Source organism: Danio aesculapii, chromosome 3, assembly GCF_903798145.1.
Source record: "Danio aesculapii chromosome 3, fDanAes4.1, whole genome shotgun sequence".
In the NCBI taxonomy this organism is placed as follows: domain Eukaryota; kingdom Metazoa; phylum Chordata; class Actinopteri; order Cypriniformes; family Danionidae; genus Danio; species Danio aesculapii.
This window is the reverse complement of record NC_079437.1, coordinates 42,192,582-42,204,932: the sequence shown is the minus strand read 5'-3', so window position 1 is coordinate 42,204,932 and position 12,351 is coordinate 42,192,582. Positions and strand designations below refer to the sequence as shown.

Here is a 12,351-nt window from a genome sequence, read left to right as displayed (position 1 = left end):
ATCTCTTTTCCCAAAAGCAATCACTTCAGTTTTCTCTTTGTTTAACTGAAGAAAGTTTTGGCACATCCAATTGTTAATTTCATCAATGCATTGGCAGAGGGTGTCAATGGGGCTGTAGTCATTAGGCAGTAAGGCTAGGTAGATCTGAGTGTCATCAGCATAGCTGTGGTAGGAGATTTGGTTTTTTCTCATTATTTGGCTCAGAGGGAGCATATAAAGGTTGAACGGGAGTGGTGCCAGAATCGAGCCTTGTGGGACTCCACATGTCATGGGTGTCCACCTCGACCTATGGTCACCTATACTGACATAGTAACCTCTTCCTTCAAGGTAAGATCTGAACCATTTGAGGACCGTCCCAGACAGCCCAACCCAGTTTTCCAGCCTATCCAGAAGTATGCTGTGATCGACAGTGTCAAATGCGGCACTGAGATCGAGCAGTACCAGCACTGTTAGTTTGCCTGAATCTGTATTTAGGCGGATATCATTGATTATCTTTATAAGAGCGCTCTCTGTACTGTGATGTGGTCTGAAACCAGATTGATAATTGTCTAAACACCCCTTGAAGTTTAAGAACTCGTTAACCTGGTTAAAAACAACTAGGTTAGATTTAAGTTTCCAGCATCTAAAGGAAGTTCCTAACGTAAGTTCGGGAGGAACCTAATCAGTCAGGTGGCTCAGCCAATCATCAAGTGTGTATTTAAGTAGAAGTCATTGCACTGTTTCAGTTGACTTTTGTTCCGGCATCCTTCCACCTCCCACTCTGTTTTTTCAAAATGTTTTAAAAAAAGGGGGGGAGGGGGTCCGAGTTCTCTAAGGGGTTTGATAGCTCGGGCCCCAGCTTTAGGACAGCAATGCAAAAAACACTTACAATGTTGATGCAATTGATTGAGCATGTGAACTCATGAAGGACAATGTTATTTCGACATCCAATAATGACATGAAATGATGTTGATGTTTTGCTGATTTCAGGTTGTGTTGGAAAGTGACCAAAATCCAACATCTTAAACCAACGTCATACTGACGTCAAATACTGACATTTATTCGTCAAGTATGGCAACCAAAATCTAACGTCTGATAGATGTCAGATAGGTAACATCCACACAACGTCAAGTTGTCACATCATTAGACGTTGATATTTGATTGATTTTAGGTTGTGTTGGAAAGTGAAAGTCTGCTGTTGGATATTGCCATCAGCATGCTAGGTTCTGACGTCAACCTGATTTTCATTTCCAAACAAAATGTAACATCCCACGACATTGGGGTACAAGGTGAATCTGACATCATGTTGACGTCTTGTGCCTGCTGGGTTTATACTAGTGATGGCTGCTTTCAAAGCACTGCTTCATGAAGCTTTGAAACCTTTACAAATCGTTTGTTTGGAATCAGTGGTTTTGGAGTGTGTATCAAATTGGCAAGGTCATGTGATTTCAGTAAACGTGGCTTTGTTACTGTATGTCATAACACTTTCGAAATGTTTCTCCATTTGGCAGCGATCTGTATAACACCCACAGACTGTGTAGGTAATAGCATAAAATTCACATGAATCACACAGCTTTATTCGGATCACCTCCCAGTGGTGAATCTCTGAACAGGTTTCATAGTTTTTACCTGACCTTGGATATGTTTTACGAGTTGGTAGACATTTTTAATGAGACAAAATCAAATAATAATAATAGAAAAGAAATCAAATAATAATAATAATAATTGGCGACACGGTGGCACAGTGGGTAGCGATGTCACCTCACAGTAAGAAGGTCGCTAATTTGAGCCTCAGCTGGGCTCAGTAGGCATTTCTGTGTGGAGTTTGCATGTTCTCCCTATATTTGCATGGATTTCCTCCGAGTGCTTCAATTTCCCAACAATTCCACAGGCATGTGGTATAGGTGAATTGAATAAGCTAAATTGTCCATAGTGTTTGTGTGTGAAAAAATGTGTATGGGTGTTTCCCAGTGATGGGTTGCAGCTGGAAGGGCATCCGATGCGTAAAACATACGCTGGATAAGTTGGCGGTTCATTCCGCTGTGGCCACACCAGATTAATGAAGAGACCAAGCCGAAAAGAATGAATGAATGAAAAATAATAATCAAATAATAATACTTAAAATAAAATATATATATTTTTAAAAAATCCTTCAAGTGTAACTTTTTTTATGTCGTCTCTAGAGCTGTGGCAAAAAAAAATTCAGAAATACTACTTGAACCTAAAATAAAGGTTTATGCGAATTACAAGAGTGTTCATAGAGAGCAGCGTTTACGTTAATCGTGTTACATGAGAGTTAACTTACATGACTAAAGCACAAAGTGTCCTCCTCCTCATGAAATGAGTTTAAGGTTCAAATTTCACCTCAAAATCAATTCGCGAGAGCATTTTGAAAATCTCTCAATTTCTCCAACAATTTTTTACCACAGCTTCAGTAGTCACCTCTGATTGGTCACTGCTTTCATAAGCTCAACAGAAATACGTGTGATTGCTTTGACTGTGATTGGTTTGAAGTAAAATAACACTGGGTCGCTGTACTTAAAGAGCCCATATTATGGGTTTTTGAAAATGCCCTTCCATATAGTGTGTAACACAGCTCTAAGTGAAGTGAAATATCCAGCTAAGGCTTAAATCTGTAAGTGTACAGTGTTTAAAACTGTTGATTCATCTATCAAAGAGTCGACTCATAGTGCTTCAAATGAGTCGTCTTGATAACGAGTCATTAGGTGTTTCGTGATGACGCGGCTACAAAACACAAGTAGTTGCACGCGCAAACCCGGGTAAAAATAAATGCAGATTATAAGACCATGAAAGTGTTTTTTGACCTTGCATGCATATTAGACTGTTGTTGGAGACCCTTACAACCTAAATATGACCCTATTTCATGTATAATATGGGCTCTTTAAGCTGTAGTTGTTTCTTTCTCTCACCAGTGGCTCTTTGTTTTTGACGAGGCGGACGATCTTGACGGACTCCTCGTCTAGTTCATCATCAAAGTCATCAGGCAGAGGAGGCAACACAGGGTCAAAGTTTTTCTGTGCCACTGTGTCATGAACTGACAAAACCGCCTAATTACCAAAAGGGACATGAATGGGCTCAATTAGTTTTTCACTGAAAATTACAGAACAGTGAAGCTTGAAGATGAACGTATTTTCCATACCTTGAGATGAGGAGATGTCAACAAATGTAGCAGCTCTTTTTCCTCAACACTCATTGGTCCACTTTGCAACTCCTCTGCAACCTGCCAGTCAGGAAAGGTAGACATAAACGAAAGTTGTTTAGTGTAATTAAAGCATGGCCTGAAATGGATGACCATGATGTACAGTATATCCAAATGACACAGATTCTCGAACAGGAAGAAATACAGGAAATATAGGCTGATTTTGTGGAATTGTTCGGATGGTTGGATTGTTTGGTATTGTTCCTAAACATATTGATCTAGAAATAGAAACTTTTCGTTTACCAATGGTAGACAATGTACACAATGTAACTAGAGAAGAGTAAAGCTTTAAAGGGGTGGTCCACTACGATATCATATTTTAAACTTTAGTTGATGTGTAATGTAGCTGTGTGAACATAAACAGCATCTCTGAATGTAAGACGCTCAAAGTTCAATGCAAAGGGAGACCTTGGTTATTACAGAGTTAGCTTAGCAAAGCCTCCAATGAACGAATTATGGGGACTACAAAAAAATACTTCTGGGCATGTGAGATCACAAACGTACTTTGACTGCGCACACACTGCGCAGCTAAGGGGCGTGGCCAGAGGCACTGTAATGTTACAGCAGAGAGAAACAGCTAAAATCTAAAGGCTGCTATTTCCACAGAGCTTCTTCTGTTTCTGTATTTGGGGTTCCAAATGACAAGACACAAAGACAGAAGTGCTTACAGTTTAATTTTAATTATGTTCCAAAGAATTATAAGATACATAGCAAGCATGATTTGACAAAACACAGCTTCCAGAATCTCTCCCAGTTCAGTGCGGGATTTAGTTAAAATCTCCTCAAAGGAGCAGCTCCAACAAGCAGAAGCTGTGGACTCTGAGGCCACAACCTGTAAGTGTTTTTATTTGGTAAAACTGATCATGACATGAACAGTGTCTAGCATTAACGGTATGCTGTAGCAAGGATGTAAACAATGGGAAAAGCTGTTTGGCACCACAAACGATTTAGCTACAAATTCATATTCATCAGTCAAACTGCTGTAAACACACACTTCACCAGCGTGTGCTTGTCTCTCTATGAGGAGCTTTTCCTGGGTTTTACATCTCAGATAATGAACTCGCAAAAGATATGTGAACGATTCATATTACTTACACGTGCATATTCCAAATATATGTGAAAGACGTCGTGTAACGTGATGCCTAACTCGTGTAGCAGCAGAAAAATCAATCAAGGCTCACACAGGTCGTATCCCACATCTTGTGCTTTATTCTTCTGTCAACAGTGTAACTGTATATTACAGAAAAAAACTTTCGGAGTCTGCTACTGTCCACTGGAGGTCTCATTTCGCTCACGGACGCATGCTTTGAGAGCCTTTCTGACTGAATGAGTAAAATTCGCAGTTTTCCAACAAGAATATCTGACTTCAGTATTGTTTTTCAGATAAACAAAAATGTTCACTTTGCATGTTTCTTAAATATCTGTAAACATATTATGGTATTTCCATGCTTTAGAAGAGTCAAAACTTACATACAGCACCTTTAAATAGTAAAATAATCAAAAGGTTTTGCTCAATTTACGAAGAGATGTTCATGGTTTAATCCGATTATAGTGTCTAGGCTAAGCTAAAAGTGCTCCCACTAGACCCAGAGACCAGCTGAAAGGATTCAAAAATGGTAAAACTCAACTGTTTAACTATGAGGGATGTGTACAATTTGTTTTTTTTTAAGTGTTTTCCATTAACTTTTCCATGAAAATGTACCTCAGAAAGTCACACACTGTTAACCCTCATTCCCTGCAGATGTCATGAAACTCTGGTCTCATTTATTACTGTAAAAGATCATTAATCTTGCCTGTGGTGATGTGATATGACAGGCTGTAGCACTTACATCCTCTGCCAGCGTGGAGGCACTGTGGAGAACTGGGGTGGGGCTCTGCTTCTCATACTGACGCAACTTCTCATGAATCTAGCAAAAACACAAAATGAACATGTACACAGAGCATTAGACGATTGGTGTCCTACATATTTGCAGCCATATACTCTGTTTCTGGGATGGAACCCTTTCAAATGGTGCACATTTGTACCTAAAGGGTCCATATTGGTACCTTAAATATACATACAGTTGAAACCAAAATTAGCCATCTCATAAAATGTTAATGATTTAAAGAAATATATTTTAATTAAAATATCTCTTAAGTACTGTTTAACAGAGCACGACTATATTCACAGTATTTTCTATCACATTTTGTTTCTACTGGAGAAAGTCTTACTTCCTTTATTTTGGCTAGAATAAAATCAGTTCTTAATCTGCATATACACTACCGGTCAAAAATTTGGGGTCGGCAGGATTTTTAAATGTTATAAAATAAGCTTCTCCTGCTCACCAAGGCTGCATTTATTTAATCAGAAATACAGTACATGTTGTAAAATTGTGAAACGTTATTTGACTATAAAATAACTGTTCAAAAGTAGTTTATACTTTAATTTAATCATTTATTCCAGTGATTTTAAAGATGAAATTTCAGCTTTATTACTCCAATCTTCAGTCACATGATCCTTCAGAATTCACTCTAATACTAATTGCAATTGTTATCTTTATTATTGTTGTTATTATTATTATTATTATTATTATTAATAATGGTAATAGTAACAAAAGCAATAATGACGACTAATCATTTCATTTGAAAATACATAAAATAAGTAATAAATACATTTTTAATAAATAAGTATTTTACCAATTTAACAATTTTTTTACATTTAATAAATGAACAGAATAATTTTCTTTAAAAGAAAACATGAAAAAAAAAACGACCCCAAACTTTTGACCGGTAGTGTGTATATATAGAGAGAGTCAATATTATTAGCTTACTTATGATTTGACAAACCAATGACTAATTAAAGTTTTAGACTTGTCTAAATAAGCCAAAGGCCAAAGTAAAGGGAGTTAATTAGGTTAAATAGGCCAGTTAATTTAATTAACCTTACTCACAGATTCACTCGCTTTACTTTGGCTTATTTCCTGTTTTATCAGGGTTTTGCCTGTATTAGTACCAAAAATGTAAAATGATATAACATATATAATAGTACTGTCTGTTACCTTTAAAGGACACCTATGGTGAAAACCATGTTTTGTATGCTGTTTGGACAGACCTGTGTGTGGGTATAGTATGTCCACAATCATATTGGGCTGATATAAAGACAATAAGTCTCTTTTTTCTAAATTTCCAGATGTTAAAATAGGATTTAAATCCCTCCCATTTTGAGGCCCACCACAACGTGGCGTAGGAGTGCAGTTTCCCAGTCCACTGAATTGATTGACAGCCACGTATTAACATGTCTCCGTAGTATTGGGTATAATCATATCAACAAGACAGGACTTGCACAAAGCAACTGGGAATAAAACATCTGTTCAGCTCTCTATGATCATCAATCATCATCAAACGTGATTAAGTTACTGTAGTATTTCTCAAAAACGTTGTGAGAGATCTGCTTATTTCAGGAACAGTGGGCGGGGGGAACTTGCATTAAAGGCACAGGCAACAAAAACAGCTACTGTCATGTTCAGAGCTGAAAATGACAACATTCTGAAAACTATAATAACTAATCTGATGGGTGTTTTGAGCTGAAACTTTACAGACACATTTTGGAGACACAAAAGACTTCTCTTAAATCTTAAAAAAGGTGTAACGTATGTGACCTTAAAGATATCTATATCAGCTTGTGCACCTTTATTTGCAAATAATGCATTGCAAACAGTGTATGAAGCGAATTCAATGCAAATACTGCATAAAACCAACAAGCCCACCTTCATTAGGCAGCTGAGACTCCTCTCACTGAAGACGTCCTTGAGGAAGACCATGTCCTCTTTGTGATTGGCATCTGGACGCAGCTGTGAGGTCAGCAAGGCAAGCGTCTCGTGCAACCCTGCATGTAAACAGAAGATGAGTGAGTGTCGTTGTGACTGCACATTATTAAGTGTTTGTTTGAATGTGTACCTCCTCCTGCAGAGAGGACTGGCATGGCTTCTTTCATTGATCAGGAAGGGGTTGACCTAAAAGACAGGTAATCAATCGTTAGAGTTATTCATTTATCTTAGATTTAAGTCTGCAATAAAGAGCTTGGCTGAATACAAATACTGGTGATTATGGACTATATCAGAGGCCATATCAAATAAGATGTTATTTTAATGTTATCGTCTGATAACAAAATTAGGGAGATATCTTTAAGCTGATACATGATTTTACTGTTTTATTATTTTACTGGTATTTTAATATTGGTTAGTCTTTAGTGATTTTTTTGCTGATTTTGCCAGGCAGTAAATTTTATATAAAAAATATTGGCCATAGAAAATAATAACTGATTAATAAAGTTCAATTCAAGATCAATTCAAACTTTTCTGAAGTTAAGGTTTTAAAATAGAATCAGTTGTTCACTGTATATGTTGGCCTTTTTGCATGTAAATAAATTACAATATATATATTTATACAATTTCCCAGAGATGGGTTGCAGCTGGAAGGGTATCCGCTGCGTAAAAACGTGCTGGATAAGTTGGCGGTTCATTCCGCTGTGGCGACCCCGGATTCATAAAGAAAATGAGTGAATGAATAAATATTTACACAAGAGTTCTGTCTGATTCTCAAAGCTGATTGGCTGATAGCGGTGCGATATTCTGTGTATTACTCTTGTGTATTACTCCACCCACATAGAGTGACAGCAGATCAATAAACTCACTGCAATTTAACAAATATTGCAGCTATTGGACAACATCATGTACTTTTGAGGCTTTTTCAGCTGAGAATGTAGTTGTTTAGATTGCAACTATGCAGTTTATTTAATAGGGTAGTGCCTATTTTAAATATTTATAATTTCAGAGATACAGCGCCATCCACAAAATGGCGACAGACACTGCATAATAAGCCTTTAAAGGAAGAAAAACCTGATGTAATTTTAAACTACAGCTGATCAAATCTGGTAAGTGACTTTCTGAGTCGATCTCGCTTTTCCATTTTGTAGTGCTATATTTATACTTATACCATAGTGTATTGAGTGTGAGATTGGACTTACAAATTAGGAATGTATGTATTTTGTGTTGGTCACTCTTTGTTTAATCCTGAGTTACTTTTTGGTTGACCGTCTGTTTCTAAAACCATCCTGTTTTCATTACTGAAGACCAGTTCAGTAAAAAGAAAGAAGAAATGCCTGCATGTGTTTTTCCTTATCGCGTATAGAAAATATATCCTTATAGCTTTTTTGGGTGTAATTATTGTGAAATCCCGAAATGTCTCTAGACTGATGGCATTTCATGCCATTTCATTTCATAATCTTCAAATGTGAGAAAAATCACCTGTTTTGTCATCACTTTAGATATTACGCTAGACAACCAGATACGAAGGAGCAAAGCCAGAGGTCGCTTTGTAAGCAAACATCAGAGCTTTGAATTTGATGCAAGCAGCAACTGGCAGCCAGTGCAAACGGGTGAGTAGCGGAGTGACATGTGCTCTTTTGGGTTCATCAAAGACCACTCGTGCTGCTGCGTTCTGAAGCAGCTGAAGAGGTTTGATAGAATTAGCTGGAAGTCCGGCTAGTAGAGAGTTGCAATAGTCAAGTTTGGAGAGAACAAGAGCTTGAACAATGAGTTAAGCTGTGTTCAGATAGGAAGGGTCGGACCTTTCTGATGTTAACGAGTGCGAATCTGCAAGATCGAGCAGTTCTAGAAATGTGGTTAGAGAAGTTTAGTTGGTCATCAATCGTTACTCCAAGGCTTTTTACCATTTTGGATGCAGTAACGGTTGCCCCATTCATCTGGATTGAAAAGTTATGGTGTAGAGTCGGGTTGGCAGAAACTTCAAGCATTTCCGTTTTCGCGAGGTTAAGCTGAAGATGATGATCTTTCATCCAGTGTGAAATGTCTGACAGGCAGGCTGAAATGCGAGCTAGAACCGAGGGATCATCAGGGTGAAAAGAGAGGTATAGCTGGGTATCATCAGCATAGCAGTGGTAGGAAAATCCATGTTTCTGGATGACTGTTCCTAAAGATGTCGTGTAGATGAAGAGAAGAAAAGTGGCCCTAGAATTTTCTTCAAGAATAATCTTTAGCATTACAGTATGGAAGGTAATGACTATGACAATTTATTTGACTTGACTTTGATTTATTACTAGCTCCTGTTAACCAGTATGCTTTCAAGCTGTTTCTAAAAGAAAAAGACACACTAATACACAGAAATGGGTCAAAAAAAAATCCCAGTATCCCATCAGCCATATGCCTTGAAGAATGATATATCTTTAGCAGGCCCTCTCAGAAATAAATGTACAAAATCTAACACTGGGGTGGTACCTTTTTAAAAAGTACACTTTTGTACCATACAGGTGGATAAAGGTACCTTTAGGATACACTTTTGTACATTTATGGTTCATTTTTGTACCTTTAAGGTACTATGAGGTATATATTTGTACTTTTGTTATTAATATGTACTTTTAAAGACTTATTAGAAACAAAAAGTGACCGATTTTGTACCTTTATTTCTGAGTATGGATTTAAAAATGTTAATAGAAGAAGCTTGCCTTATAGTGTCAATAACATTTCAAAGCTGTGGGGGACAATCTCCACTACATTTAAGCCTTGATTTAGAAGTAAACAATAGATCCTGGTTGCAGGACCCAAGGGATCTAGTAGGTTGACGCTCAGTCAAGAGCTCACAGAGATCAATTGGGACCAAACCGTTTGTAAACAAACATTTATAAATAAGAAGCTGAATTTTAAAATCAAATCTAAAACAGGCAGCCAAGCAGTGTAGTGAACTTAAAACTGGAGTTATATGCTTCCTCCCTCTTTTTCACCCCACTCAAAAAAAGCAGCCCAGAACAAGCTGCATCCCAAAATATAGTTGCAGTAAATTTCAGCCTAGATAAAATAAAAGCATGAATAACATCTGCAAATCCAAGAGAAATTTTGCAAAATTTGAGCAATCAGTGATCTTTGACATAAAATGTGTCAAAACACCTGGTTAAAGTGCCCCAATGAATTTTTAAATATTACCATTCATACAGTGTGTAACACAGAAATGCATATTATATTGGGGACTCCACAAACCATATAACCCAAACCTTTTATAACCCATAATAGGAGCATTTTAAAGGTGACAATTCTGAATAGCTTTTCTTTTGTATGCAAAAACATCATGGTCTAAACTGTTGAGGTGGAAAATTTTATGTAGGATTTTATTTAATGCTTGCATACATACATCTAGGGCTGAGCAATAATCGAAAAGTAATCGAAATCGACAGTCAGATCCTATAATCGATCTAATTTTTCCAGGTCATTTTTTTCATTTTTTTCCCTCCCGTTTGTGGAGTCACGTACTTCTCAAGCACATGCATAAGGTCCGGCGCAGCCTTCGCATGCCTACACACTCTCAAAAAAATTTAAGTACGTCACAACAACATGTACGCAAGCTTTGTGAATGGTGGGTTTGGTAGTAGTGATGAGGGTGGGCTGGAGAGCCTCATCTGTAAACTATGAGGTCAAAAACATACATTATAGAAATAAACTAATCGTTGCTTAATCGTAATCGAGTTAAATTGTTCAATTAATCGAGATTTTGATTTTAGGCCAAATCGCCCACTCCTAAATACATCCTTAATAAGTAACATTGCATCTGATTTTTGCATATATGGCCCAGTGTAGAGTTTCAAATATAGCATTCCTTGGCATTTATTAAAGATACAATATAATCGATTAGTTACAAGCATTCCAGAAGTAGAAAAATGTCCTAGACTATAACTGAAATCCTTGTAGTTTAGAAAATGTCATCAGAACACATATTGTAATACTCAGATTTGAAACTGTTGGTGAAAAGGAAAAACAACCTCTAAACATCAACCATCTTTACTTTTAAGCATTTTACAATTTGTCATGACAAGGCAAGTTTTGACATCAGCACTGCTACTTGAACTTGAACCTAATAGAATCAATATGCAATTGAGCTCCAGAATTACACTTGCCTTCCGTAAAGCTTCTGTTAGCTGAATGGAACTTGTTCCATTGGTGATAAACTTTGCAACAGTAAAACAGTAATTCTGATAGACATCTAAACGTAGATAGCTTGGCTAAAACAAGGCTAAACGTGGGCTGTCAGTGAAAATCTAATAGACATCTAAGAACAGGCCGAAACTAGACTAGTCACCAAAATAGACAGATTAGACAGACTTTATATGTTTAGTCATTCATTTCCGTCTATTTGACGATCAGGGAAGAGAGGTAAGCAGCCACTTAAGTATGAATGCCAAGTAGTCTATATTAATGATATAGCTCTTTTATAAGTTTTCTATAATATTTTGTAAAATCTGTCTTCAACCATTAAGATTTTAACATTATTACTTCTTTTCAAAAATGGGGGCCCCCATGAATAATGGAACATTCCGTTCGCACTGCACACGAGCAAGGTGTGAGCGCTGTAATTCATAGAGATGCTGCCACTCTGCCAGCAATCATAGTAGAGGTCGGTAGTATGCAGGAGTGAGAATCTGAAAAAAATTGGGGGAAAAAAGTAGAAATAAGACAAACAATGAAACAGCTTTCTGGCCAAAACGCCTGTCGGATGAGTGCTGTGAGCTTGTTAAAAGATTGAGGGCCTGTTCAAATAAAATAACATGCAGTTTATTTAAAAAAAAACATAATCTACAGAAAAAAAATGTCTATAAAGAAAGTGATTTTTTTGAGGGATGCTCACATTATTAACCGTCATCCGAAAGGATGCATTTTTAACCAAATAATAATGGTATCAGTCAAACAGTTAACATTTTTTTTATTTTTTTATTTAGTACTTTTTAAGTTTTGCTGCATAAATTTGCAACACGTTCCAATATTTGTTAATTTGCCGGGCGGTAACATGTGCAACTACAGACAAATTTGGCCAAATAAGCTAAATGAAAGTAGAGAAAAGAAGGGTATTGCTGGTCACAGTTTGACTGACGATGCCTCTTGACACAGGTGATGATGCCTCTCTCCTTGATCTGCATCATAAACACCTCGGTCTTTTTGCACAAGTAGAGAAAGAAGCCACAAACTTTCTGAAATGTCCACTGCTTTGCAAGCAAGCAGGAGTGTCTGAGTTTTCTCTCCGTCAGCTGCTCTCCGCACCGCTCATAAACACAAAAGCCCAGTTTTGATGATTAAGTGTACAACAAACAAACCAACTGTTTTTCCATTTGG

The 12,351-nt window shown here is 37.2% G+C and overlaps 1 protein-coding gene across 3 annotated transcripts in view; it reads right to left on the bottom strand.

Moving 5' to 3' along the window:
- mpp3a (MAGUK p55 scaffold protein 3a) overlaps positions 1–12,351 on the bottom strand; it is a 50,973-nt gene that overhangs the window by 29,943 nt on the left and 8,679 nt on the right. For all 3 annotated transcript variants that reach the window (XM_056454037.1, XM_056454038.1, XM_056454040.1), the window contains exons 2-6: positions 7,136–7,191; positions 6,946–7,064; positions 5,029–5,106; positions 3,140–3,220; positions 2,910–3,047 (exon numbers count right to left, since the gene is read on the bottom strand). In XM_056454037.1, coding sequence (XP_056310012.1) covers positions 2,910–3,047; positions 3,140–3,220; positions 5,029–5,106; positions 6,946–7,064; positions 7,136–7,172 — 453 coding nt within the window. In that variant the 5' untranslated portion in view covers positions 7,173–7,191. The remainder of the gene's footprint in view (positions 1–2,909; positions 3,048–3,139; positions 3,221–5,028; positions 5,107–6,945; positions 7,065–7,135; positions 7,192–12,351) is intronic.